This window comes from Hemiscyllium ocellatum, chromosome 10 (genome assembly GCF_020745735.1).
Source record: "Hemiscyllium ocellatum isolate sHemOce1 chromosome 10, sHemOce1.pat.X.cur, whole genome shotgun sequence".
Lineage (NCBI taxonomy): Eukaryota > Metazoa > Chordata > Chondrichthyes > Orectolobiformes > Hemiscylliidae > Hemiscyllium > Hemiscyllium ocellatum.
Window position 1 is genome coordinate 706066 of NC_083410.1, and position 26783 is coordinate 732848.

At 46.5% G+C, this 26783-nt stretch overlaps 1 protein-coding gene across 1 annotated transcript in view; it reads right to left on the reverse strand.

Annotated features, from left to right (window-relative positions):
- Window positions 1-25456, reverse strand: part of gpn1 (GPN-loop GTPase 1) — a 74819-nt gene extending 49363 nt beyond the window's left edge. The window contains exons 1-7 of the mRNA XM_060830713.1: window positions 25311-25456; window positions 22625-22718; window positions 22397-22436; window positions 16361-16427; window positions 16110-16147; window positions 5490-5568; window positions 533-627 (exon numbers count right to left, since the gene is read on the reverse strand). Coding sequence (XP_060686696.1) covers window positions 533-627; window positions 5490-5568; window positions 16110-16147; window positions 16361-16427; window positions 22397-22436; window positions 22625-22718; window positions 25311-25436 — 539 coding nt within the window. The 5' untranslated portion in view covers window positions 25437-25456. The remainder of the gene's footprint in view (window positions 1-532; window positions 628-5489; window positions 5569-16109; window positions 16148-16360; window positions 16428-22396; window positions 22437-22624; window positions 22719-25310) is intronic.
- Between the last annotated feature and the right edge of the window lie 1327 nt (window positions 25457-26783).

Consider the following 26783-nt stretch of genomic DNA (forward strand, 5'->3'; position numbering starts at 1 on the left):
TCAGATGACAAACAACATGATTTCGATTGGGACAACACCACTATTATAGGGCAGGCCAAACAGAGAACAGCCAGGGAATTCCTAGAGGCATGGCACTCATCCACAAATTCTCTCAACAAACACATCGACCTAGACCCTATTTCCGGCCACTGCAGCGGACAGCAACTGACAACCGGAAGCGGCAGAGACGCACCACTATAAATGCTGGAGGAATCAGCACAGAAGCGCTTCACAGGAGGCTCCCAAGCACTGAAGAAGTCACCTAGAAAGGGGACGAAACGTTTGCAACAAAAACTCCCAGCTCGGCGAACAGAACCACAACAACAATATCAAATCCTAACTGTAAATTTTGTCCGATTAACAATTGTTACCAAATGCCATTAGAGCTTTCTTTGGTCCTCAATGATTCATTATCACTCCTATTTCACAATGATATGAAAACATGGACCCTCAGGTGCCTCTCCAGCGACACCCACATCACTGGAGAGCACAGGGACCAGCTCCTGCCCCAGTACACAGCTTGGGAACATACCTGCATGCATACAGCATGTTAGACATGAAGGTGACTGGGTTGGTGCTGCGTGAGGTGTCCATCACATAGACAATAACTGTGGAGAAGGTGGAAGCCTGTGAAGAAGATCACTGTTAATATAACAGACAGAAACAATCAGGATTAGGTTCCAACATTAATACCCCGGGGCAGACAGGGGACTTGGAAGGCTGCTAGATTTCAAGCTCACATTCAAAAGGTGGGTACAGTTGCAGATATAGCAGAGCCTGGGAACATTAGGAGGAAGATGTGTAGACAGATTTACAGGAAAAAAGCTGCGCTGAGTTGCTGGGGCATTGGATGAGCTACATAAGTAAGTCTGTGAGATTGACAAGAGAGGCATTGTTATGGACCAGACCAAACCCCCTCAAACATATTAGACAGATAGCCTAGACCCTAACGTTTCCTTATTTTTAAAAGGTAAGTGTAAGGTGTGGTGTTCTGGATGCAATTCCTTTGGTCAAACTATCCAGCTTGAAGCAAGAAAGAAGAATTGGAATAACTTAACTCTACTGGAAAACTTAACAGAATAATAGATGAGTTAATTACTCAACAGCAACGGTTTCAAAATGGTAACATCCCATAAACATGCATTTGGCAAAGGCACATTCAGTAAAATAGATTGTCTGACATGCAATTCTAGCAGCAAGAACAGAAGCCAAAATTCTAGCTGCTGCAGAGAGAGAGGAATAACATCTTCCACATCCAGCTTCAAGACCCCAGCAACTACTGAAAGCTGAAACTAAAATCCTGGGTCAGTGGGAACATGACCTCACCCACTCATGCTGCTTCTATTTTTTCCATCCTTTAAAAATAAAACTTCAAGGTCTCCCAGGCTGTTTATTTTGCTGGCTTGGAACAGAATGTTCAGTATGTCTGTCTCAGCCTTTCTTCATAAAAAAACCCATGACAACACACACCCCTCTGTACTGTCACAGCATGGAGGTGCGGATGGATTTGCGGTGGGAAGAGGATTAAGGGACCAAGCTAACCCACAGCTCATTCCCCACAACTCTACCACTTACGTACAACTCTCACATCTGTCACAAAGCTGGTCCCTTTTTTCTAAAAGCTGTTCCTTTTCTCAAGGAGACTGTGTCCTTGGTTTTGTTCAGAGGAGTCATAAAATGCTCCTGGCTCCAATTAGACTGGTTTGGTGCAGAGATTAAAGGGTATTTAGGGATGTTTTTATTTATAAGTAAACAGATGAGACTTCAGGCCAAAGTGGTCATGTTTTAGAAGTGACCTGTATAATGAAAGGGGAGTGGTCAGCTCTCTGGCTGAGCAGTTCAGGCCAGAACTAGTTAGAAGTTCAGCAGTGGACTGTGTGAACAGGCTCGCCCTCTCCTTCTGCCCTTCTAACTTCAACCTGTAAGCATCTGTTCCATTTTTTAAACTGGAAAGGGCTTGCTTATTGGGGCTGTGGTGTATATTCGGAACAGTATAATTAAGTCTAGTTTGGATAGGCTGAGATCTGTCGGGGTTCTTTATTCTGTTCTTGGTGTTTCATTGTGTAATTTTGTGAATAAATTTCTGTCTGTTTTAAAACCTAGTAGTCAACCTAGCTAGCTTACACCGGGTAACTCTCTCTGTACACTTACCAAAACAAATTGCAAAGTTATGGTCTGGGTTGCCTGCTCAGGAACGTTTTGAGTGGTCTGCCCTAGATTATGAACCTAACCTAGGAGGAGGCTTCACGTACACCGATGCACCTCGCAACTTTCTCCATATCCCAATATTCCCAGCCACCAACAACTCGACCTTCCTGACATAAATCCATCACCACTGACCTACATGGGCATTCCCAATTAATCAATTGTGTTACAGTGAATTCGTGTTGACGAAACGATGTTATAAAACAATGACCTGTACATCCAGCTCGGTTTTGAAACCTCCTGCACCACTCTCCCAGACAGTGCACTCCAAATCCTCACAACTCCGAGTAAAGATGTTTCTCCTCATCTCACTCCAAGTTCTCTTGCTGACAATCTCGAAGTTGTGACCCCTAGTTACTGATATACTAACTAGTGTAAATAGCATATCCTTCTTTACCCTGTCACATGGTAGGAAAGTTAGTGGAAGCATCACTGAAGGAGAGAACAGAAGAATCTCCAGAAATGCAATAATGCAATAATAAATAACGTGCAGTTCAAAAGGGAAAATAGATAATGGTAATACATGGATGTAATTTATCTGAGTTTGTAAAAGACCTTCAGTAAGATGTCCCATAACAAATACAGGAATAAGACCGGAGATCATAGAGTAAGGGAACTCACAACAGACAGAACGCTGCCTGGCTTCAGAACAGAAAGCAGCTAATGGGAACAAAGGGCAGTTCTCAAAGAGTTCAGGCTAAGAGGTAAGGCTCTGTAAGATCAGTGCTAGGACCATGGCCGCTCATGATTTGCATTAACAATTTTAAGATTGGTATTAAGAATGCAATTTCTACATTTGTGAATGATATCAACTTAGAACACGGAGGGGTGGTGGAGATAGTGAAAACAAATGCCATAGACTCAGATGTACAGCATGGAAATAGACCTTTCGGTCCAACCTGTCCATGCCAACCAGATATCCCAACCCAATCTAGTCCCACCTGCCAGCATCCGGCCCATATCCCTCCAAACCCTTCCTATTCATATACCCATCCAGATGCCTTTTAAATGCTGGAATTGGACCAGCCTCCACCACATCCTCTGGCAGCTCATTCCATACCTGTACCACCCTCTATGTGAAAAAGTTGCCCCTTAGGTCTCTTTTATATATTTTCTTCTCTCACCCTAAACCTATGCCCTCTAGTTCTGGACTCCCTGACCCCAGGGAAAAAACTTTGCCTGTTTACCCTATCCATGCCCCTCATAATTTTGTAAACCTCTATCAGGTCACCCCTCAGCCTCCGACGCTACAGGGAAAACAGCCCCAACCTGTTCAGACTGTCCCTATAGCTCAAATTCTCCAACCCTGGCAACATCCTTGTAAATCTTTTCTGAACCCTTTCAAGTTTCACAACATCTTTCCAATAGGAAGGAGACCAGAATTGCATGCAATATTCCAACAGTGGCCTAACCAATGTCCTGTACAACCGCAACATGACCTCCCAACTCCTGTATTCAATACTCTGACCAATAAAAGAAAGCATACCAAATGCCTTCTTCACTATCCTATCTACCTGCGACTCCACTTTCAAGAAGCTATGAATCTGCACTCCAAGGTCTCTTTGTTCAGCAACACTGCCTAGGACCTTACCATTAAGTGTATAAGTCCTGCTAAGATTTGCTTTCCCAAAATGCAGCACCTCGCATTTATCTGAATTAAACTCCATCTGCCACTTCTCAGCCCATTGGCCCATCTGGTCCAGATCGGAGGTAACCCTCTTCGCTGTCCACTACAAAAGCATCACATCAAATTACAGGAGGACATTAATAAACTTCAAGAATGGAAAAATAATTGGCAAATACTTTCCATCTAAATAATGCATCATCAATTCCCTAAATGTGTAATATACATCTTAGGGAATTGATGATGCATTATTTAGGTGGTGCAAGTCCAGCTGGAGTACAGGAACAGAGGCATTGCAGAACCAAATTAGACCAAATCACTGGATAGTGCAGCACAGATTAGCAAAGCCATTAGAAAAGCAAACAAAGCCTTCAGCTTTAGTTCTAAAGGTATGGAATTTAAAAGTAGGAAGGTTATGCATCGAATCTTGTTTAGACCATAATGTTCTGGTTACAAAATCATTAAAAGATTAATTAAAAGGACAATATCAAAAATGCAAAGTTATACATCTCAGGAATAGATGGTTGGGTAGGGTCTCTTCTTGAACAAACAGCTAAGGGCAAGCTAAAAATATTAATCATGTTTTTGAGAGAGTGGACACAGAGCAAAGAGTGTTCGCAGAAACATAGAAATTATGACAAGTAGGTCATTCAGTCCTTCGATCCTGCTTCTCCATTCATTTTGAGGATGGCTGCTCATCTAACTCAATAGCCTGTTCCTGCTTTCTCTCTATCCTCTTTGGATTCCTTTATCCCAAATGCTTATATCAAATTCCTTTTTGAAATTGGTGTGGCCTTGACAGCTGTCTGTGGCAGAGAATTCCACAAGATCACGCTCTCCGGGTGAAGAAATCTCTCCACCTTTCAGCGCTAAATGGTCAAACCCATTTCCCTAAGCTGTGACCCACCCCAGTTCTGGACTCCCCTATCACGTTTACCTTCAGTAACCGCTGCATGAGGATACACAGGCCCATGAAACCATAAGGAATAGGAACAGGAGTAGGCTGATAGGCTCCATGAGCCTGACTCCACCATTAATAGGATCATGCTTGATCCAACGCTCAAGTCTTTCCTGCTCATGCAAGAAATTCTCTCAGCCTTAAGAATACAAGGACTCTGTCCCACAGTTCTCTGAGGCAAGGAGTTCCAAAGACCCACAACACTCAGAGAAGAAATCCCTCCTCACAGCACAGGGGAATGGCAAAACTCATCAACACTGTCTCCATCAAACACTCCCAGGATAGGGGTACAGCACATTTATATGTATTGGGCTTTGGACAAATGGTACTACTGGTTGGACACGAGCTGATGTGATCCACAAATTCTACTCCATGTTTTAATACTTACCAAAGTTGTGGTTCTGTTCGCCGAGCTGGAAGTTTTTGCTGCAAACGTTTCGTTCCCTGGATAGGGAACATCAGTGATATTGGAGCCTCCTGTGAAACGCTGCTGTGATGTTTCTTCCGGTATTTATAGTGGTATACCACTATAAATACCGGAAGAAACATCACAGCAGCGCTTCACAGGAGGCTCCAATAGCACTGATGATGTTCCCTATCCAGAGAATGAAACGTTTGCAGCAAAAACTTCCAGCTTGGCGAACAGAACCACAACAATGGACACCCGAGCTACAAATCTTCAACCAGACTTTAAACACTTACCAAAGCTTCTGTGATGATGGTTCCAGAAGCTGACCAGGTAAATACTTCAATCTGTCCAGGAGTATCTATCAGAACAAACCTGAAAGAAATGAGGGGACAACACCCCCTAATTAATCAAAGGAGAGCAATCCCAGGTCCAGTCCCTGACATCACACATGTCCCTCAGTCATGTCCCTCTCCTCAGTTGAAGGGCAGCTGGGGATGGACAACAAACATTGGCCTTGCCAGAATATCCACATGGCACGAAACAACAAAATAATGCACCTTTGAATAAAAGTTTAAAAATGTATGAAGATATGGGCGGCACAGTGGTTAGCACTGCTGCCTCTCAGCACCAGAGACTCGGGTTCAATTCCTGCCTCAGTCGACTCTCTGTGTGGAGTTTGCACATTCTCCCCATGTCTGCGTGGGTTTCCTCCGGGTGCTCCGGTTTCCTCCCACAATCCAAAAATGTGCAGGTTAGGTGAATTGGTCATGCTAAATTGCCCGTAGTGTTAGGTGAAGGGGAAAATGTAGGAGTATGGGTCTGGGTGGTATACGCTTCGGTGGGTCGGTGTGGACTTGTTGGGCCGAAGGGCCTGTTTCCACACTGTAAGTAATCTAATCTAATCTAATCTAATCTAATGAGGTTTCAGTTCAATCCTTCACTGCCCAGAACAATAACCCAGCTGGAGCATTAATCTTCATCTTTTATACTTCTGGTGTTATTTATAAAGGCAAGGATTCCTGTTACATGTTTGTTTGGAGCTACTGTCAGGAAATGTTAATCAAATAAAGTTGGGAATGGACTTCTCAAATAAAAGCAGAAAATGCTGGAACCATCAGAACATTAGAACTAGGAGAGGTGGGCAATTCAACTCCTCACGGCTGCTCAGCCATTTAATACAATCAGGTCTGATCTCATCTCAGCCTCAACTTTCCTGCCTACTCACCTAAATTATCTAACCTGTTATCAACAAATAATCTGTCCATCTCCTCCAATTTACTCTGGGATAGTGAATTCCACAGATTTATGACCTTTTAAGAGAAGTCATTCCTCTTCCATCTCTTCACCTAAATCTGTTTCAGATTGTCCAACAAGGGGAAACATCCTCTCTACGTCTACTATGTCAACGTCCTTTAACAGTTATACACCTCAATTAAATCTCTTCATCATTCTGAACTCTAACAAGTATAAGCCTAAATGTTCAATGTCTCTTCATAAAACAAACCCTTTCATCTCTGGAATTAATCTCAAGAACTTTCTCTGAACTGTCTCCAATGAAGTTATATTCTTCCTCAATTAAAGGGACTAGAACAATACACAGTACCCTGATGCACTTTCACCCACAGCTGGTACAGTTACAACAACACTTCACTGCTTTGATGATTCTTCCTTGAGCAATATATGCCAAAATTATAGCTGCCTTCCTTATTATTTGCTGGACCTACATAGTTTTCTGTGATGCATCCGCAAGAACACCCTGACCCCTCTGACCAAAGCATTTTGAAGTTTCTCTCCATTTAGATAATAAGTTGCTTCTTTATTCTTCCAATCAAATTTGATAACTTCACACTTATCCATGTCATTACTCTACCTGCCAAATTTTGGCCAATATCCTTCATTTTCACCCCCTCCTCCCCACCTCACCCTTCTTTCAATTAGATTCCCCCTCGAGTAAAAAATGAGGTCTGCAGATGCTGGAGATCACAGCTGCAAATGTGTTGCTGGTCAAAGCACAGCAGGCCAGGCAGCATCTCAGGAACAGAGAATTCGACGTTTCGAGCATGAGCCCTTCATCAGGAATGAGAGAGAGAGAGAGCCAAGCAGGCTAAGATAAAGGGTAGGGAGGAGGGACCAGGGGGAGGGGCGATGGAGGTGGGATAGGTGGAAGGAGGTCAAGGTGAGGGTGATAGGCCGGAGTGGGGTGGGGGCGGAGAGGTCAGGAAGAGGATTGCAGGTTAGGAGGGCGGTGCTGAGTTGAGGGAACCGACTGAGACAAGGTGGGGGGAGGGGAAATGAGGAAACTGGAGAAATCTGAATTTATACCTTGTGGTTGGAGGGTTCCCAGGCGGAAGATGAGGCGCTCATCCTCCAGCCGTCATGTTGTTGTGGTCTGCCGGTGGAGGAGTCCAAGGACCTGCATGTCCTCGGTGGAGTGGGAGGGAGAGTTAAAGTGTTGAGCCACGGGGTGATTGGGTTGGTTGGTTCGGGCGGCCCGGAGGTGTTCTCTGAAGCGTTCCGCAAGTAAGCGGCCTGTTTCACCAATATAGAGGAGGCCACATCGGGTGCAGCGGATGCAATAGATGATGTGTGTGGAGGTACAGGTGAACTTGTGGCGGATATGGAAGGATCCCTTGGGGCCTTGGAGGGAAGTGAGTGTGGAGGTGTGGGCGCAAGTTTTACATTTCCTGTGGTTGCAGGGGAAGGTGCCGGGGGTGGAGGTTGGGTTGGTGGGGGGTGTGGATCTGACGAGGGAGTCACGAAGGGAGTGGTCCTTGCGGAACGCTGATAGGGGAGGGGAGGGGAGGGAAATATATCCTTGGTGGTGGGGTCCGTTTGGAGGTGGCGGAAATGGCGGCGGATGATACGTTGTATGCGGAGGTTGGTGGGGTGGTAGGTGAGAACCAGTGGGGTTCTGTCTTGGTGGTGGTTGGAGGAGCGGGAAGTGGAGGAGATGCGGTGGAGGGCATCGTCGATCACGTCTGGGGGGAATCTGCGGTCCTTGAAGAAGGAGGCCATCTGGGCTGTGCGGTGTTGGAATTGGTCCTCCTGGGAGCAGATGCGGCGGAGACGAAGGAATTGGGAATATGGGATGGCATTTTTACAGGGGGCAGGGTGGGAGGAGGTGTAGTCCAGGTAGCTGTGGGAGTCAGTCGGTTTATAATAGATGTCTGTGTTGAGTCGGTCGCCCGAGATAGAAATGGAGAGGTCTAGGAAGGGGAGGGAGGAGTCTGAGATGGTCCAGGTGAATTTCAGGTCGGGATGGAAGGTGTTAGTAAAGTTGATGAACTGTTCAACCTCCTCGTGGGAGCACGAGGCAGCGCCGATACAGTCATCGATGTAGCGGAGGAAAAGGTGGGGGGTGGTGCCAGTGTAGTTGCGGAAGATGGACTGTTCCACATATCCTACAAAGAGGCAGGCATAGCTGGGGCCCATGGCAACTCCTTTAGTTTGGAGGAAGTGGGAGGATTGAAAAGAGAAGTTATTCAGGGTGAGGACCAGTTCAGTCAGTCGAAGGAGGGTGTCAGTGGAAGGGTACTGGTTGGTGCGGCGGGAAAGGAAGAAGCGGAGGGCTTTGAGTCCTTCGTGATGGGGGATGGAGGTGTACAGGGACTGGATGTCCATAGTGAAAATAAGGCGTTGGGGACCGGGGAAGCGAAAATCCTGGAGGAGGTGGAGGGCGTGGGTGGTGTCCCGAACGTAGGTGGGGAGTTCTTGGACTAAAGGGGACAGGACCGTGTCGAGGTATTGGGAGATGAGTTCGGTGGGGCAGGAGCAGGCTGAGACAATGGGTCGGCTGGGGCAGGCAGGTTTGTGGATTTTGGGCAGGAGGTAGAAACGGGCGGTGCGGGGTTGTGGGACTATGAGGTTGGAGGCGGTGGATGGGAGATCCCCTGAGGTGATGAGGTCCTGGATGGTCTGGGAGATGATGGTTTGGTGGTGGGAGGTGGGTTCGTGGTCAAGGGGGCGGTAAGAGGAGGCGCCCGCGAGCTGGCGTTTGGCTTCAGCGGTATACAGGTCAGTGCGCCAAACTACCACCGCGCCTCCCTTGTCTGCGGGTTTGATGGTGAGGTTGGGATTGGAGCGGAGAGAGTGGAGGGCTGCACGTTCTGAGGGTGAGAGGTTGGAGTGGGTGAGAGGGGTGGACAGGTTGAGTCGGTTAATGTCACGGCGGCAGTTGGCTATAAAGAGGTCGAGGGCGGGTAAGAGGCCAGCACGGGGTGTCCAGGTGGATGGGGTGTGTTGGAGGCGGGAGAAGGGGTCGTCAGAGGGTGGGCGGGAGTCTTGGTTGTGAAAGTAGGCACGGAGGCGAAGGCGGCGGAAGAATTGTTCAATATCTCGGCGCGTGTTGAACTCATTAATCCGAGGGCGTAGGGGAACGAAGGTGAGGCCTCTGCTGAGGACTGATCTTTCATCCTCAGAGAGGGGGAGATCTGGAGGGATGGTGAAGATCCGGCAAGGCTGGGAGCTAGGACCTGGTGTGGGACTGGAGCTGGAGCTGGGGGCGGGGACAGAGATCGACGTAGGGGCGGAGTTAGACGTGGTGACGTTGCTCGATGGGGGGGCGGAGTCAATCGTGGTGGCGGGGTCATGCGTCGTGACGGAAATAAGCGTGGGGGCGGGGTTACGTGAAGTGACGAAAGACGATGTGGGGGCGGGGTTATGTGTGGTGACGAAGGTTTGCGTGGGGGCGGGGTTACGCGTAGTGACGAAAGACGGCGTGGGGGCGGGGAAACCTGAGGATTTGTGCTCCTGCAGGTTAGTGATGTCAGTGGGGGCGGAAGTGGCTGCGCCGACGGCAACCGGAGGGGCGGAAATGGTTGCGGCGACGGAGGAGTGGTGGTCATTCCCGGTGGCCGCGTGGGTCGCGGGTCCGTCGGCGATCGTGGAAGCGGTTGTGTGTGTGGTGGTCACCGGGGCAGTTGTTGGGGCGGCGATCGCGGGGGCTCCGAGGTCGGTGGGGGCGGAAGTGACGTCACGGTGGGCGGCGGCCTTTGGTGCCGCGGGCGCTGTGGAGGCCACATGTGTAATGGCGTCCGACAGGCCTGTGGAAGATTCTGGAATAGTTGAGGGGCCACGAGTGTGGGGGTAAGTACATGAAAGTTTTTGGTACTTACTGTCTTTAATCTCTGATAGGGCTAGGAAGAACTGTTTGTTGAGTTTGTGGATTCTTCTGTAGATGAAGAACAGCAGGGGTCCTTTGCAGGTCTGTGAGAGTGTTGTCCTGAGCTGGGGTAGGGCTGATTGCAGGGAGTGTAAGTGGCGACGCATGGCTCACCCTTCTAAACTCCGCTGTGTATAAACCCACATTGCTGATATGTTAAGCCTTTCATTCCTGGGACCATTCTCGCGAACCACCTCTGAACACGCTCCAGGGCCAGTACATCCTTCCTGAGATAAGGGACCCAAAACTGCACACAATACTCCAAATGTGGTCTGACTGGAGTCTTACCGATCCTCAGAAGTACATCTCTGCTTTTTTTCTCTAGTCCTTTCAAAATAAGTGCCTTCATTCCATTTGCCTTCCTAACTACTGACTCAACCTGCAAGTTTACCCTGAGAGAATCCTGGACTAGAACTCCCAAGTCTCTTTGCACTTCAGACTTCTGAATGTTCTCCCCATTTGGAGAATAGCCCATTCCTCTACTCCTCCTACCAAAGTGCATCACCTCACACGTTCCCACGTTGTACTCCATCTGCCACTTCTTTGCCCACTCTCCTAACCTGCCCAAATCCTCCTGCAGCCTCCCCACCCTCTCAATGCTATCTATCCCCTTTACCTATCTTTGCATCATCTGCAAACTTAGCCAGAATGCCCTCAGTTCCTTCATCTAGATCATAAATATATACAGTGAAAAGATGTGGTCCCAACACTCAGCCTTGTGGAACACCAGTTGACCCCAGCTACCATCCTGAGAAGGACCCTTTTACCCCACTCTCTGCTTTCATCAAAGCTAATCCCACTCCTTATTGCCCTCTATCAATCTAAAGCCCAGCTGACTGTTGAGACTGAATTCACGAAAGGTCAGTGATCGCTCCACTGGAGGCCACACAGCCTTTGATGCTCTTACACCCTCAGGTCCCAAATTAATGCCATGGCCTCACTGTCACCACAGCTCCTCATGAGTTCCAAACTAATCCTGCAAACTTTCACTTTCTCACATCCCAGTATCCATCTAAATGTCCTCACTATATCCTCTGAAAGTGTCTGTGAGCCATTTGACATATTCTCCATGACATTTTGAGAGTGTCCTTATAAACATACAATAGCAGAATAATAAGGATGCAGGTATTCTGAAACAAGAGCTGGTCCACAGCACATCATGATGCACAGAGGGGGCAGCATGGTGGCTCAGGGGTTTGCACTGCTACCTCACAGCGTCAGAGGCCCAGTTTCGATTCCAGCCTCGGGTGACTGTTTGTGTGGAGTTTGCCCATTCTGTGGGTTTCCTCTGGGTGGTCCGTTTCCTTCCATAGTCCAAAGTGCAGGTTAGGTTGATTGGCCATCCTGAATTGCCCATAGCATCCAGGGATGAGTAGACTTGGTGGGTTAATTATGAGAAATATAGGGTTAAAGGGATAAAGTAGAGGCGCTGGGTGTGGGTGGGATGCTTTTCAGGGGGTCCATGTGGACTCGGTGGGCCGAATGGCCTGATTTCACACTGTAGGAATTCAATGATCATGAATAGAAAATAAAACAGTTTCCCAGGGAGCAGGTTTTAAGAAATTGGTATCTGTAATTCACTCCTCTTGGAATCGGTTTGTAGTAGGTTTTCATCAGCTGCATCTGACCATTGCAAGAATTATGTCTGTAAGGTAACTCAACCATCTACTTCCCCTTCATTATTAGGGGAGAGCTCTTGATCTCCAATTTCTGTCTCTAAAGATGTTCTCTTCTTGTTGAATGAAGGTGTGGCGGGTGTAGCACACTACAATGGTCTGATTATTTCTTCTGGTACAGGATATTTTCTAACCAACTGGTCCAGAGATTCTGTTACACACCTTTGGAGCAGATGGGACTTGAATAAGATTTCCTGGTTGAAAGGTTAGTGCATTACTTCTGTACCACAAAAGCCTCTATTTTTGTCTGGTGTTTACTGGAGTGCACCACCTAAGGGGGCTAATCACCTGAAGCTCAGTTTGAGCAGTCCTAGCACCATTTCAATGCTGACCTTTGTGGAAGCATGTACAATGTTCTCCCTCTCTTCAGCAGCTGTCTGATGACACCATTTGTGTCAGGGCTTCATGGTGTAGTCTTCACCTTCCAGTAACCAGCTGGAAGTGAGATTACAGCCACTTGAGCACTTCGGAATGTAGAAGCCTTGAGAATTCCCTGGATATTATGAGAAACTGGAGTATTTGGAATGGCGTGGTCACATATTAGTTGTATGCTGCAGAAATTTTATTGAAGAAGACAGCTGCGATTCCCTAGGCATTCTAATGGTAGTGAGAGCTACCTACTGTATTCTGCACCTGTGGGAAACAACACTGCCGCGGTCTCTGCATCCATGGGAGCCCTGACAAAACCCTGGGCTCTTCAGAGGAGAATATCAGTGACCTCCTGCGTGCACTTGAATAGCTGGCAGTGAGTCCACAGAGGCTCCCAGTGGAGCCTGTGACAAGCCTCAAGTTCAGGACGGTGGATAGTGTCAAGGCACCAGGCACAGGATTGTCTCTGTGTTCCTGCAGTTACATGTCCTCATCCAGCAATTACCATTGGTAGAACACAACCCACTGAAATAACTTAATGCACCTTCTGCATTGTATTGGCTGTAGCATCATTTAGATTCTGTTTCTGACCAATGCACAATGTGATTATGGTTCCTGCTTACTTCGATCCTGTGCCTCTGCAGGCTCAGTCTGCGTCTGCTCTGGCTGCTCCCTTATCCTTTTCCCTTTTCATCTGCACTATAACCAGGCGTGTGGAGTCGTTCTCTTTTATAGTATTATCAGTTTCGGTAGATCTGCAAATACAGTTGATTGATCCATACAGGTGTAATTGTCTTTCAGTTGTGTCCTCCATACCTGCTCCATGATGCCACACTAAGCCCTTCATTTAGGCAGCCTCTCCTGGCCACCTCCTTATCCAACAGGTATGTCATGCCGAGGTCTCTCCCTGTCACCTCACAGGACAACTATTTCAGCAAAACATTGGGAAATGCTGGGGAAATGTCCATGCATCTTCCTGGACACAACAGTGAGGATCTCTTCAGCGAGGATGAAAAACAACCCCGATGGTATTTACAGATCTGCCGCCAACCTGACCCCATCACTTATAAGCTTTCAGCTGGGAAACCTATGCCACATGACCTCCTTAACACTCATATAAAATGGGTCTTTTTCAGGCTGGCAGGATCTCATGAGTGGTTTGCCACAGGGCCCAGTGCTGGGCCATGAAATGCAATTCCTGATGAAAGGCTTATGCTCAAAACACCAATTTTCCTGCTCCTCAGATGCTGCCTGACCTGCTGTGCTTTTCCAGCACCACACTCTTTCACTCTGATCTCCAGCATCTGCAGTCCTTGTGTTCTGAAGCAATGCTGATTCATTAGCCGTACAGGACTCTATATCCATTGGACTCCATAAAATCTCTCTTCAGCCAGATAAAGATTCTAAACACTAACTTGGCTCACCGAAAAAAACTGTCCTCCAGCTTTCTGTATTGTTTATTTGCCAGCACCTCGGCTTTCTCAGGAGAATATCAAAAGCTCAGATGTATCACTTTCCCACTTCTCTCCCCTTCTACCCTAAATCAGTATTCACCCACACCATCTTGCGATTCATGTTGCCATTTCTCTGGAACCTTCCTCCATTTTGACTGATTCCCATCCTTTGTGCCCAAGCACTAAGCAAGAGGTCCCAGTCCCCTCCTAACCTAGAATTCGCCCATTCTCTAGGTGACCTATACCCTCATTGTTCATGACCTGCTCTGAGGTTACGTAAGCCCTGACCATGACCATACAATTCCCACTGTACCTCCAACTCTTCCCCATGCCTGCTGATTGTACTTTTTGTCACTCAGAACCACCATTCACATCACCAGGAATTAATGTCCAACAGTGCCATAACACTCCGCTCTAGGTGATGCACCCTGCCTATACGTCCCAGGGCAGATCTGGAAGGTGCAGGAATGTCTACTCTTCCAGCCTTGGACAGACAGCGCTCCATCCTTGCTTGATCATTGCTCCTCCTCATCCTACTGACCCTCCTTCAGACTGTTTTTGCTCCGCCCCGCCCCAGAGTCACAGAGACAGACGTACAGCACGAAAACAGACCCTTCCGTCTAACTCTGGATTAGTTTCCAGCATCTGCAGTCATTGTTTTTACCCTTCTGTCTAACTCGTCCATACTGACCCAATATCCTAAATTAACCTAGTCCCACCTGCCAGCACCCGGCCCATATCCCTCTAAACCCTTCCTATTCATATAACCATCCAAATGCATCTTAAATGTTGCAATCGTACCAGCCTCCACCACATCCTCTGGCAGCTCATTCCATACACGTACCACCCTCTGTGTGAAAAAGTTGCCCCTTGGGTTCCTTTTAAATTTTCCCCTCTCACCCTAACCCTATGCCCTCTAGTTCTGGACACACCCAACCCCACCCCCCCAACCCCTCAGGGAAAAGACCTTGTCTATTTATCCATGCCCCTCATGATTTTATAAACTTCTATAAGGTGATCTTGCTGTGTATCATTTTTGCTCCACTTGCACAGCCTACACTACAATTCAAAATTAACCTTGACTTAAAGCTACATCACAAGAAAAGCAAAGCAACAGGTATTCACTGAAGACCAGGGAGAAGGGGAGCTCGGCAGGCAGAGGCTGTTTAGAAACAGATAGTCAGGTTTGTGAAGGCACGTATTTCACAATTGAGTGAACTTAATTAGCAGAGTAACTTATTACCAGTAGGTTGCAACAGCAGTAGACTTGGTAACTTTAAGGCAAAAGTGAGGACTGCAGATGCTAGAGATTAGAGTCGAAAATGTGGTGCTGGAAAAGCACAGCAGGTCAGGCAGCATCTGAGGAGTAGGAGAATCGACACTTCGGGCAAAAGCCCTTCATCAGCTGTTTTCTGAAATGTCGATGCGCCTGCTCCTTGGCTGCTGCCTGACCTGCTGTACTTTTCCAGCATCACACTCTCGCCAACTTTAAGGGCATTTAAATGGTCATTGGACAAACATATGGATGAGAATGGGATTGTGCAAGTGAGATGGGCTTCTGACTGGTTCCACAGGTCAGCGCAACATTGACAGCTGAAGGACCTGCACCACGCTGTAATGTTCTATGTTCTAAGTTGTGTTTTTAATGAGATGCAAATACATGCATATAGGCTGCCCAATATCTGCAGTCGGAAGGTCAATATGCTTTCTAAAGGTTAGAGAACATCATTGCAAAGGTTTACCCTGCACTGAGCTACTCAATTTTCAACTCTCACCTAATTAAATACTCCTACCCATTCCTCGTTTCTTCTTCAGGACTAGGGAATTCAGCCTAATCTCATGAATTTGACGTTTACACATTAGTGTACACACACGTTGACCCATTTAACTGTTCAACACAATGAATTTGTCCCAAATCACCTGTCTCTTTGATTTTGCCTGTTTGTAGCCTACAACCTTGCCATGGGCCCTAATCTCACTGCATTGTAGTCGCGATATTGCTCCATTATTTATTTGTTTGATTTAATTCTCTGTCTAAATTTCTGTTTCATTCCAGTGTGACCACAAACACTTTATCAGCATACCCACACAACAATCTAAAGAATTTGAGGCATTATAATTGAGAATATTTGAAGTTAAGGATGGATAAGGCAGAGATTGTAACATCATTTCAAAGACAGAAACTGAAAAGCTAATGTGGAGTTCCAGGTAATGGCTCAAATGGCCTCCCAGTTTATGACGAAATTCACTCACCGACAGTCCTGTTGTCTCTTCTCAATAAATTTCATAACCTGTACCAGACAGAGTGAAGAGGAATAGCATCAACAACAAAACCCTTCATGAAATGTCAACACTACAGTTTAGTAAATTCAACAACGAGAACATCACTTAGCCGGGTGACAGGAAGACTCAGGGCCCCAATGGATCAGGCAGAAGGAGCGGAGTTGTAGATCCTAAAATGAACACTCTCCCTCCATCCCTCCCCACAACCAATAGACTCTTACCTGATCAAACCGTGTAGCAAACAGGTTTAAAGCTGTTACGATGCCACCATTGGGTCCAAGACCATACCTGGAGCTGCAGTTCAGGGAAACAAACCAGCTGTCTGATCAAGAACAGACAGGCGGACAACTCACACGGATATAAACATAGAAACATCAAAACTTACAGCAGGAGTTGGCCTTTGGCCCTTCAAACCTACTCCATCATATTTTGTCCCCATACCCTTTGATCCGTTTAACCCAGAGAACTTTATCAGTTTCCTTCTTGAAAATATTCCATATCTAGGCCTGAACTGTGGCAGAGGACTCTACAGGCTCACTCTGGGTGGCAACATTCCTTTTCATCTCAGTGAGACCCTGGTTCTAGACCTCCCAGTCATTGCAAACATCCCTTCTGCATCTACCCTGTTTAATCCTTTAAGAGGTTTATAGCTTTCTATGAGATCCCTCCTCATTCTACTAAACTTCAGTGAACATAGAAGATTACAGCGCAGTACAGGCCCTTTGGCCATCTAACCTATGCTATTCTCATCATATGTCTATCCAATGACTATTTAGATGCCCTTAAAGTTGGTGAGTCTACTACTGTTGCAGGCAGTGCATTCCATGCCCTTCTACTGCTCTCTGAAACATAGTCCTAATAGATCCAATCTCTCTTCAGACATAACCCCAGGAACCAATCTGGTGTACCTCTGCTTATAGCAGAACATCCTTCCTGAGGAAGGGAGACCAAACCTGCACATAATACTCCAGGTGTGGTCTCACCAAGACATGCCTGCTCCTGTACTCGAATCCTGTTGCTATGAAGGTCAACACACCATCTGCTTTCTTCAGTGCATGTTACATGTTTACTTTCAGTGACTGCTGTCCAACACCTAGGTCTCACTGAACCTCCTCCTTTCCCAACCTATCACCACTCAGATAATCTGCCTTCCTGTTTTTGCTACCAAAAAAACCTTCACATTTACTCACATAATAGTTCACCAGTTGTACACTTGCCCACTCACATAAAAGAGGATAACCAAAGCACTGAAGTTCATTTCCTGAGGGATATAACCAGAAAGTGAGAGCAATTAATAAAGTATACAGTGTTCTCGGTTTTATTCACGACTGTATATAACGAAGTGATGTTGCTCTTGCCTCAGACCTCAGTCCTGAACACATCAGAGGAAGGATATCAACACATTGGAGAAAGTGCAGCAGAGACTGGTTTCAGGAATAACACCTTAGTTATGAGCGGAGATCAGAAAGGATGGGATTGTTTTTGCCAAGAGAAGACTTAATAAAAGTTTGTAAAATGATGTGAAGGCTGGGGAGAGTAGATGGGGAGAAATTGCTCTCGCTTGTCAAGGATCAAAAATAAGTGGACACAGAATAAAACTGATTTGCAAAAGAACTAAGCACAATATAGGAAAGAACGTATTCATTGAGTGAGTTGTTAGGGTCTGGAGTGCACTGTTTGGAAGTGTGGTGCAGGTCAGAGAGATGTACGGCACAGTACAAACTCTTTGGTGGAACTTGGCCATGCTGACTAGATATCCTAAATTAATCGAGACCCATTTGCCAGCACTTGGCCCATATCCTTCTCAACCCCTCCGATTCATATTCCCATCTAGATGCCTTTTAAACATTATAATTCTGCCAGCCTCCACCAGTTGCTCTGGCAACTCACTCTATAGACACCACCCTCTGTAGGAAAACCTGCCCGAGGTCCCTTTTAAATTATTTCCCCCCCCACCACCATTTAAAGGACCTCGGTTTTTAACTTTGGAATCCTCTCCACTGGGGAAATGACCCTGACTATTCAACCTACCCATGCTCCTCACAGAACAGAGCATTATAGCGCAGTACAGGCCCTTCGGCCCTCCATGTTACGTCATCCTATGAAACCAATCTGAAGCTCACCTAACCTAGATTATTCCATTTTCATCCATATGTCTATCTAATGACCATTTAAATGCCCTGAAACCTGGTGACTCTACTACTGTGGCAGGCAGGGTGTTCTATGCCCCTACTACACTCGGAATAAAAAAACTACCTCTGATATCTGTCTTATATCTATCACTCCTCAATTTAAAACTATGCCCTTGTGCTAGTCATCACCATCCAAAGAAAAGGGCTCTCACTGTCCACCCTACCTAATCCTCTGATCATATGTCTCAATTAACTCCCCTCTCAACCTTCTTCTCTCTAACGATAACGGCCTCAGGTCTCTCAGCCTTTCCTCATAAGACCTTCCCTCCATACCAGGCAGCATCTTAGTAAACCTCCTCTGCACCCTTTCCATAGTTTCCACATCTTTCCCATAACCCGAACTGTACACAATACTCCAAGTGCGGCTGCACTAGAGTTTTGTACAGCTGCAGTATTACCTCACGGCTCTGAAACTCAATCCCTCTACCAATAAAAGCTAACATACCATATGCCTTCAGAACAACCCTATCAACCTGTTTGGCAACTTTCAGGAATCTATGTACATGGGCACTGGGATCTCTCTGCTCATCTACAAGACCAAGAATCTTACCATTAGCCCAGTACTCTATTCCTGTTTCTCCTTCCAGAGTGAATCACCTCACACTTGTCTGCATTAAACTCCATTTGCCACCTCTCAGCCCAGCTCTGCAGCTTATCAATGTCCCTCTATAACCTACAACATCCTTTGTCACTATCCACAACACCCCGACCTTATTCTGCAAATTTACTAACCCATCCTCCTGTGCCCTCATCCAGGTCATTTATAACAATGACAAACTGCAGTAGCCCTAGAACAGATCCTTGCAGTACCCCAATAGTAACTGAACTCCAGGATGAACATTTCCCATCAACCGCCACCCTCTGTCTTCTTTCAGCTAGCCAATTTCTAATCCAAACTGCTAATCACCCTCAATCCCATGCCTCCATATTTTATGCAATAGCCTATCATGGGGAATCTTATCAAACCCCTTACTGAAATCCCTATACACCACATCAACCACTTTACCCTCATCCACCTGTCAGGTCACTCTCTCAAAGAACTCAATAAGGTTTGTGAGGCATGACCTACCCTTCACAAAACCGTGTTGACTATCCCAAATTGACTTATTCCTTTCTAGATGATTACAGATCCTATCACTTATAACGCTTTCCAACACTTTACCCACAACCGAAGTAAGTCTCACTGGTCTATAATTACCAGGGTTGTCTCCCCTGCTTGAACAAGGGGACAACATTTGTTATCCTCCAGTCTTCTGGCACTATTCCTGTGGACTGTGATGACATAAAGATCAAATCTAAAGGCTCAGCGAACTCCTCCCTGGCTTCCCAGAGAATCCCAGGATAATTCCCATCCAGCCCAGGGGACTTATCTATTTTTACACTTTCCAGAATTGCTAACACCTCCTCCTTGTGAGCCTCAATCCCATCCAGTCTAGTAGCCTGTACCTCAGTATTCTCCTCGACCACATTGTCCTTTTCCAGTGTGAATACTGACAAAAAAGTATTTATTTAGCACTTCCCCTATCTCCTCGAACACCATACACAACCTCCCACTGCTGTCCTTGGATTGGCCCTAATCTTTCTCTAGTCACGCTTTTATTCCTGATATACCTATACAAACCTTAGGGTTTTCCTTATTGCCAACAATTCTCATCTCCCCTTCTGGCTCTTCTTAGTTCTCTCTTTAGTTCTTTCCTGCTTAACTTGTAATTCTCAAGCGCTCGAACTGAGCAATCACGTCTCATCCTAACCTAAGCCTCCTTCTTCCTCTTGACAAGAGATTCAACTTCCTTAGTAAATCACAGCTCCCGGGCTTGACAGCTTCCTCCCTGCCTGACTGGTACATACTTTACAAGGGCATGCAGTAGTTGGTCCTTGAATAGGCTCTATATTTCAACTGTGCCCATTCCCTGCAGTTTCCTTCCCCGTCCTATGCATCCTAAATCACACCTAAACGCACCATAATTGCCTTTCCCCCAGCTGTAACTCTCGCCCTGCGGTAGATACCTATCTCTTTCCATCACTAAAGTAAACATAACCGAATTGTGGTCACTACCACCAAAGTGCTCAGCTATTTCCAAATTTAACACCTGGCCAGGTTCATTCCCCAGTACCAACTCCAATATGGCATGGCCCCTTGTAGACCTGTCTACATACTGTGCCAGAAAACCCTCCTGCACACACTGAACAAAAACCGACCCATTTCAGGTACTCATACTATAGTATTTCCAGTCAATATCTGGAAAGATAAAGGCCCCCATAACAACTACCCGTTACTCTCGTTCCTATCCAGAATTATCTTTGCTCCCCTTTCCTCTACATTCCTGGAACGATTTGGAGGCCTATAGAAAACTCCCAACAAGGTGACCTCTCCTTTTCTGTTTCTAACCTCAGCCCATACTACCTCAGTAGACAAGTCCTCAAACATCCTTTCTGCTACCATAATATTGTCCTTGACTAACAATACTACACCTCCCCTTCTTTTACCATCTTCTCTGTTCTTACTGAAACCTCTAAATCCCGGAATCTGCAATAACCATTCCTGTCCCTGCTCTATCCATGTCTCCGCAATGAAAACGGCCAATGGCCACAACATCGATGCCTCAGGTACCAACCCACGCTGCAAGTTCACTCACTTTATTCCGGATGCTCCTGGAGTTGAAATAGACACTCTTCAAACCAATTCTTACTTGCCGGTGCCTCCTTGCGATCTTGAAATCTTAGTTCTGACTTCACTACTCTCAGCCTCCCTTTTGCTTGAACTACAATTTCGGTTCCAATTCCCCTGCTAAATTAGCTAAACCTACTGGAAGAACATTTGCAAATCTTCCCCCTCAAGATATTGGTACCCCTCTGGTTCAGGTGAAGACTATCCTGTTTGTAGAGGTCCCACCTATACAAGAAGGAGCCCCAATTATCCAGGAATCCAAAACCCTCCCTCCTGCACCATCCCTGCACCCACATGTTCAACTCCTCTCTCTCCCTCAGAGACTAGGCGTGTTTTCTCCAGATGGGAAAAGACTGATGGATGAGCTGATGCAGACCTTTGATATTATTACATAATTCAGAAGAGTAGGTGGAAAAATAATGCTTTATCCGTGGGAGAGATGAACAATTCACTTATAAAGTCAACAGAGAATTCTGTAAGACCTCTTCGTTTTGAGGTAAAAATGTAGAAGACACTTCCACAGAGCAGATGAGGCATGAAGGGTAGAAGCATTGAAAGGGAAGGTGGATAAGCAGAAGGTGCAAAGAATTAGAGGAATATATTAAGGAGGAGTTGGGAGGTCATGTTGCAGCTGTAGAGGACATTGGACACTTTTGGAATATTGTGTACAATTCTGGTCTTCCTGCTATAGGAAGGATGTTGTAAAACTTGAGAGGGTTCAGAAAAGATTTACAAGGACGCTGGCAGGGTTGGAGGTTTGAATCATATGGAAAGGCTGAATAGCTGGGATTATTTTCCCTGGAACATCAGAGGCTGAGGGGTGACCTTACAGATGTTTATGAAATCATGAGGGGCATAGATAGGGTAAACAGTCAATGTCTTTTTCCCAGGCTAGCGCAGGCCAAAACTAGAGGGTTTAGGATTAAGATGAGGGGGAAAAGATTTAAAAGGAACTTTTAAGGGGCAACTTTTTCATGCAGAGTGTAGTGTGTGCATGGAATGAGATGCCAGAGGAAGTGATGAAGGTTGGTACAATTACAACATTTAAAAGACATCTGGATGGGTATATGAGTAGGAAGGGTTTACAGAGATATGATCCAAATGCTGGCAAATGGCACGAAGTTTAATTCAGGATATCTGGTCAGCACGGTCGAGTTGGACCGAAGGGTCTGTTTCATGCTGTACAGCTCGAAGAGTCTAAGACTATATGACATAAGACTTAGATTAGACAAAGAGGGGTGGGAGGAGACTCTTACAAAATTTAAACATCAATATGGGCCTGTTCAGCTGAACGGCATGTTTCTGTGCGTAAGTAATACACTCGCCTTTTTCACACACCATCAGTCCCAAATTGCTTATATGGATATCACCCACCACACCCCCCACGAGAAGGATACTGCTTCATCACTTCCTTGTAGTTCACAGTGTCCCGAATATCTGCAAAACAAAAACCTCTATCAGATCATTGTACATAGCTCCTGAACCCCATAAGACTGGCCCCATGAATAAATGGATACATAGGCCAGTCCTCCCCAAAGAACCTTGCACCAGCCTAATTCTGCAACCCCTCCCACACCCAGACTTCCACATACCAGCACAATTGGAACCTGATTCAGGGCACTCACCTATATTGGCTGGGAAAGGAATCTCATGTACCGCTGGATCCAGGTTTATCAGGTAAGGTGGAGTTCCTTTACTGTGGAGATGGCTGGTCAGTCTCTGTAGGACAGAAAAAGGAGGAAAAAGAATCACATGGTGTCCATCAGCTGATGCACAAACTACAGCCAGACACGCACCAAGCCTCCACATCTCATTACCCTGATCCTCTTTCTCATCCTGTCCTCATTAATCATTGATCTCTTTAAGTTAATCCTCATTTCTCTCTGTTCATATCTATCGCTTACCTCTCATTCACTCTCACTCACCACTTTCCCATATGCCCTAATTGTAACAGACCACTTGTATAAAGACTTTGTGAGACCACACCGAGAAAACTATATACAGTCTGTCTCCTTAACGTGAGGATGCATATTGTTATATGTTTCATTTCTAATAGGTCTGAGAGATCTTACATTTTGAAGGACTGTTGAAAAACTGATATATTTCATGTTTTCTGGAAAGATCTGGAGTGGTTTCTTGAATTTGAAAAGTGGAGACTTTTAAAACCATGCTTCCTGTAAATGACACCATTGGTGCTAACTGCATGCTTTGCTGTTGATGCTGCTGGGGCTGACTGAACAATGACCGATGGAGAACGCTCTGGTATTGGGAATTAGTGGGGACAAAAAGTCTGAGGAAGAGCTACCCCAGTGATCTCTCCAAGTGCTGAAAAGGAAACTTGTGTCCCGTTCAGGATGAAACCTATTTATTTTTCTCGATATCAAATTTCCAGAGCAAGTTGTGTCTGAAATATTGCAGAGACAGTCGTGTGGAATTAGTGACGACCACAATCCCCAAAACATGAGAGCAACAGACTCCAGACATTCTAGTCTTTATCTTTTGACATTAAAGAATAACCAATTCCAAATGTTTTTCTAGATAGAGAAGCTCTGCAGAGTTATCAGTTCTTCCTCCACTAATTCAGAAGACTGCATGCTTTGGGGATAGTCTTCTAATTTATGGAATTCCTGCCCCTATGAAGTAGTTAACGTTACTTCGGTAAAAAAACCAAGACAGAATATTTTTGAACAATAATGGTAAGTGAAGCTCAAGCCACGATCTTATTGAACGGCAGAGCAGGCTCAAAGGGCCAGACGGCCTACTCCTGCTCCTGGTTCTTATGTTATGATTGAGTTTCATTTGGATTCATTGTAAAAGTACCTCAGACACAGCAGACAGAAACATACAAACTGGAAGTTGGCCATTCAGTCCATCTAGAAGAAAGTGTGATCAGAGTCAAAAAGTGTGGTGCTGGAAAAGCACAGCAGGTAAGGCAGCATCTAAGGAGCAGGAGAATCGATGCTTCGGGCATGAGCCCTTCATCAGGCATGCGTCAAGTCATTCTTGAAGAAGGGATCATGCCCAAAACATTGACTCTCCTGCTCCTCAGATGTTGCCTGACCTGCTGTGCTTTTCCAGCACCACACTTTTAGGCTCATTCAGTCTATCTAGTCCGCACCACTATTCACTATGATCATAGCCGACTAGTTTATATCCACATTCCAATCGCTCTCTGCCACCTTGACAGCCAGTGACCCAACGTCACACTAGCTCCAAAAAAGCTTCCATTCAAAGGGGTTACCCTAACTTTAAAACAATGACCTTAGATCTGGACGGACTCAAAATAGGCATCAGTATTTCCATATCCACTGGGTCAAGTCATTCAGGATCTGTTACATTCTGATCATGTTACTACTGCTTACCACCTCTTCACCCCCTTCACCATCACATGCTTCTAAAATCTACTGGAATGAAACCCAGTCTGTCCAATCTTACCTCATTAGGAAATCCAACCATTCCAGCCATCAATCTAGTACATCTCCACTGAATCGCTTTCAACACATTTATACACCTGACCCCACCATCCCCTTCACTCTCCCAACACCCCTCCCTGGACACCCACAGTAATCCCACCATCTGCTACAAATACAGAAGACTGGAAAACATAGCAGACCTGGCAAGCTTTGTGGAAACAGAAACAGAATTAATGATTAAAGTCCAATATAACACTTCTTCAGAACTAATACTATGGTTGCTGCTAGACCTGCTGCACTATCAGGTGTCTGGTATATGAGAATCGAGACTTACTGCCTCCCTACTGAGTATTGTGTGCAGTTTTGGTCCCCCAGCCTGAGGAAGGATGTTCTTGCTATTGAGGGAGTCCAGTGAAGGTTCCATAGACTGATCACTGAGATAGCAGGATGATATATGAGGAAAGAGTGAATTGACTGGACTTGTATTTGAATTTAGAAAAACGAGGTGTAGATGTCATAGAAATATACAAAATCCTAATGGGACTGACGGGATAGATGCAGGAAGAATGTGCCTGATGTTAGGGAAGGCTAGAACGAGGGGCCACAGTCTAAGAATAAGAGTAGAGTCATTGATGGGCGGGGATGAGGCAGGATTGCTTCACCCAGCGAGTTATAAACCTGTGGAATTATCTCCCACAGGAATGTGTTGGGGCCTATTCATCAGATATATTCAAGAGGGAGCTGGACACGGTCCTTGTGACTGAAGGGACCGAGGGGGATGGGCACAGGGTGGGACTGGGATAGTGACATCACGTGATCATATTAAATACTGGTACAGGCTCGAGGGGCCGAACGGCCTACTCCTGCTCTCATCTCTACCTTTCCCAGTCAGCAATACCTGGACAAACGTGGTTTTTCCCGAGCCCGCCATGCCCAGTACGATCAGGCAGACAGTGCTGGCGTGTTGCCGCGGCCCAGGCCCCGGCCCCAGGAGCTGCTCTCCATCCACCTCCGCCATCGCCATTCCAACCCTGACATCATCAACCCGCGACAAACAACCGGACATGAAACGTCATCGAGAGGGGACAGTAACCCGGGACACCGCCAGGAGGCGGGGCTCTGGATATACCACACCCACATGGAGGCGGAGCCACGGCGGGACCGCACCCACGTGGAGGCGGGGACAGGACGAACCCACAGCCATACATGGGCGGATCCTAGAGAGGACACGCCCACAGGGAGCACGTGGCCAAACGGAAATCGCATCTACACGGAGGCGGAGTAAAGAATAAAGTGTACGCGGGTAGGCGGGGTCATAAATAAACCCCACCCACGGGGAGGTGGGTCCGGGGAGTCCACGCCCCATACGAAGGCGGGTCCGGTGATAGAACACACCTATAGGTGGGCGGGGCCAGGTAGAGACCGCACCCACGGAGACCTCGCCCATTATGGGGGCGGGGCCAGATGAAGGGCACAACCACAGGGAGAACACGCCCACGGGTAGGCGGGGCCATGGGATCACTGCAGGAGGAGGCCATTCAGCCCATTGAGTCTGCCCTACCATTCGATTAAAGCTGATCTGACTGTAAAGCCAAGCCACACCTGCTTTATCTTTGTAACCCTTGGTCCCAGAACCGACCAAGAGCCTCTATCTCTGTTGTTGTTCTGTTCGCCGAGCTGGGAATGTCGAGGTGACATCTTCGAACATGGAGCATGGTGCCACTACAAATGCCGGAGTAAACATCACAGAAGCGCTTCACAGGAGGCTCCCAAGCACTGAGGATGTCACCTAGACAGGGGACAAAACGTCTGCAACACAAACTCCCAGCTCGGCGAACAGAACCACAACAACGAGCACCCGAGCTACAAATCTTCTCACAAACTTTGAACCTCTATCTCTGTCTAGAGAATAAATTGTTAAGAAATCCCTCTGCATCTTAGTTCTAAAGAGTCACCCCTTCACCCTGAGGTGGTGCCCCTGGATCCCAGTCTCTCCTCCGAGTGGAAACATCTTCTCCTCATCCACACTATCCACACCTCTCATATCTCGTAAATGTCAATCATATGCCCCCAAACCTTCTAAACTCAAAGACATCAACCACTCCTCATATGACACGCACTTCATCCCTAGGATCACTCATGCAAATCTCTTGTGCGCCCCCTCTAATGCCTGCTCATCTTTCCTCAGATACGGAGCCCAAATCTACTCACAATATTCCAAATGTAATCTGACCAGAGTCTAATGCAACCTCAGCAGTACAAATCTGCTCTTGTATTCCAGCCCTCTTGAATGAAAACTTTGCATTTGCCTTCCTGTCAACTGAACCTGCATGTTAACATCAAGAGAATCCTGAACAAGGTCTTCCAAGTT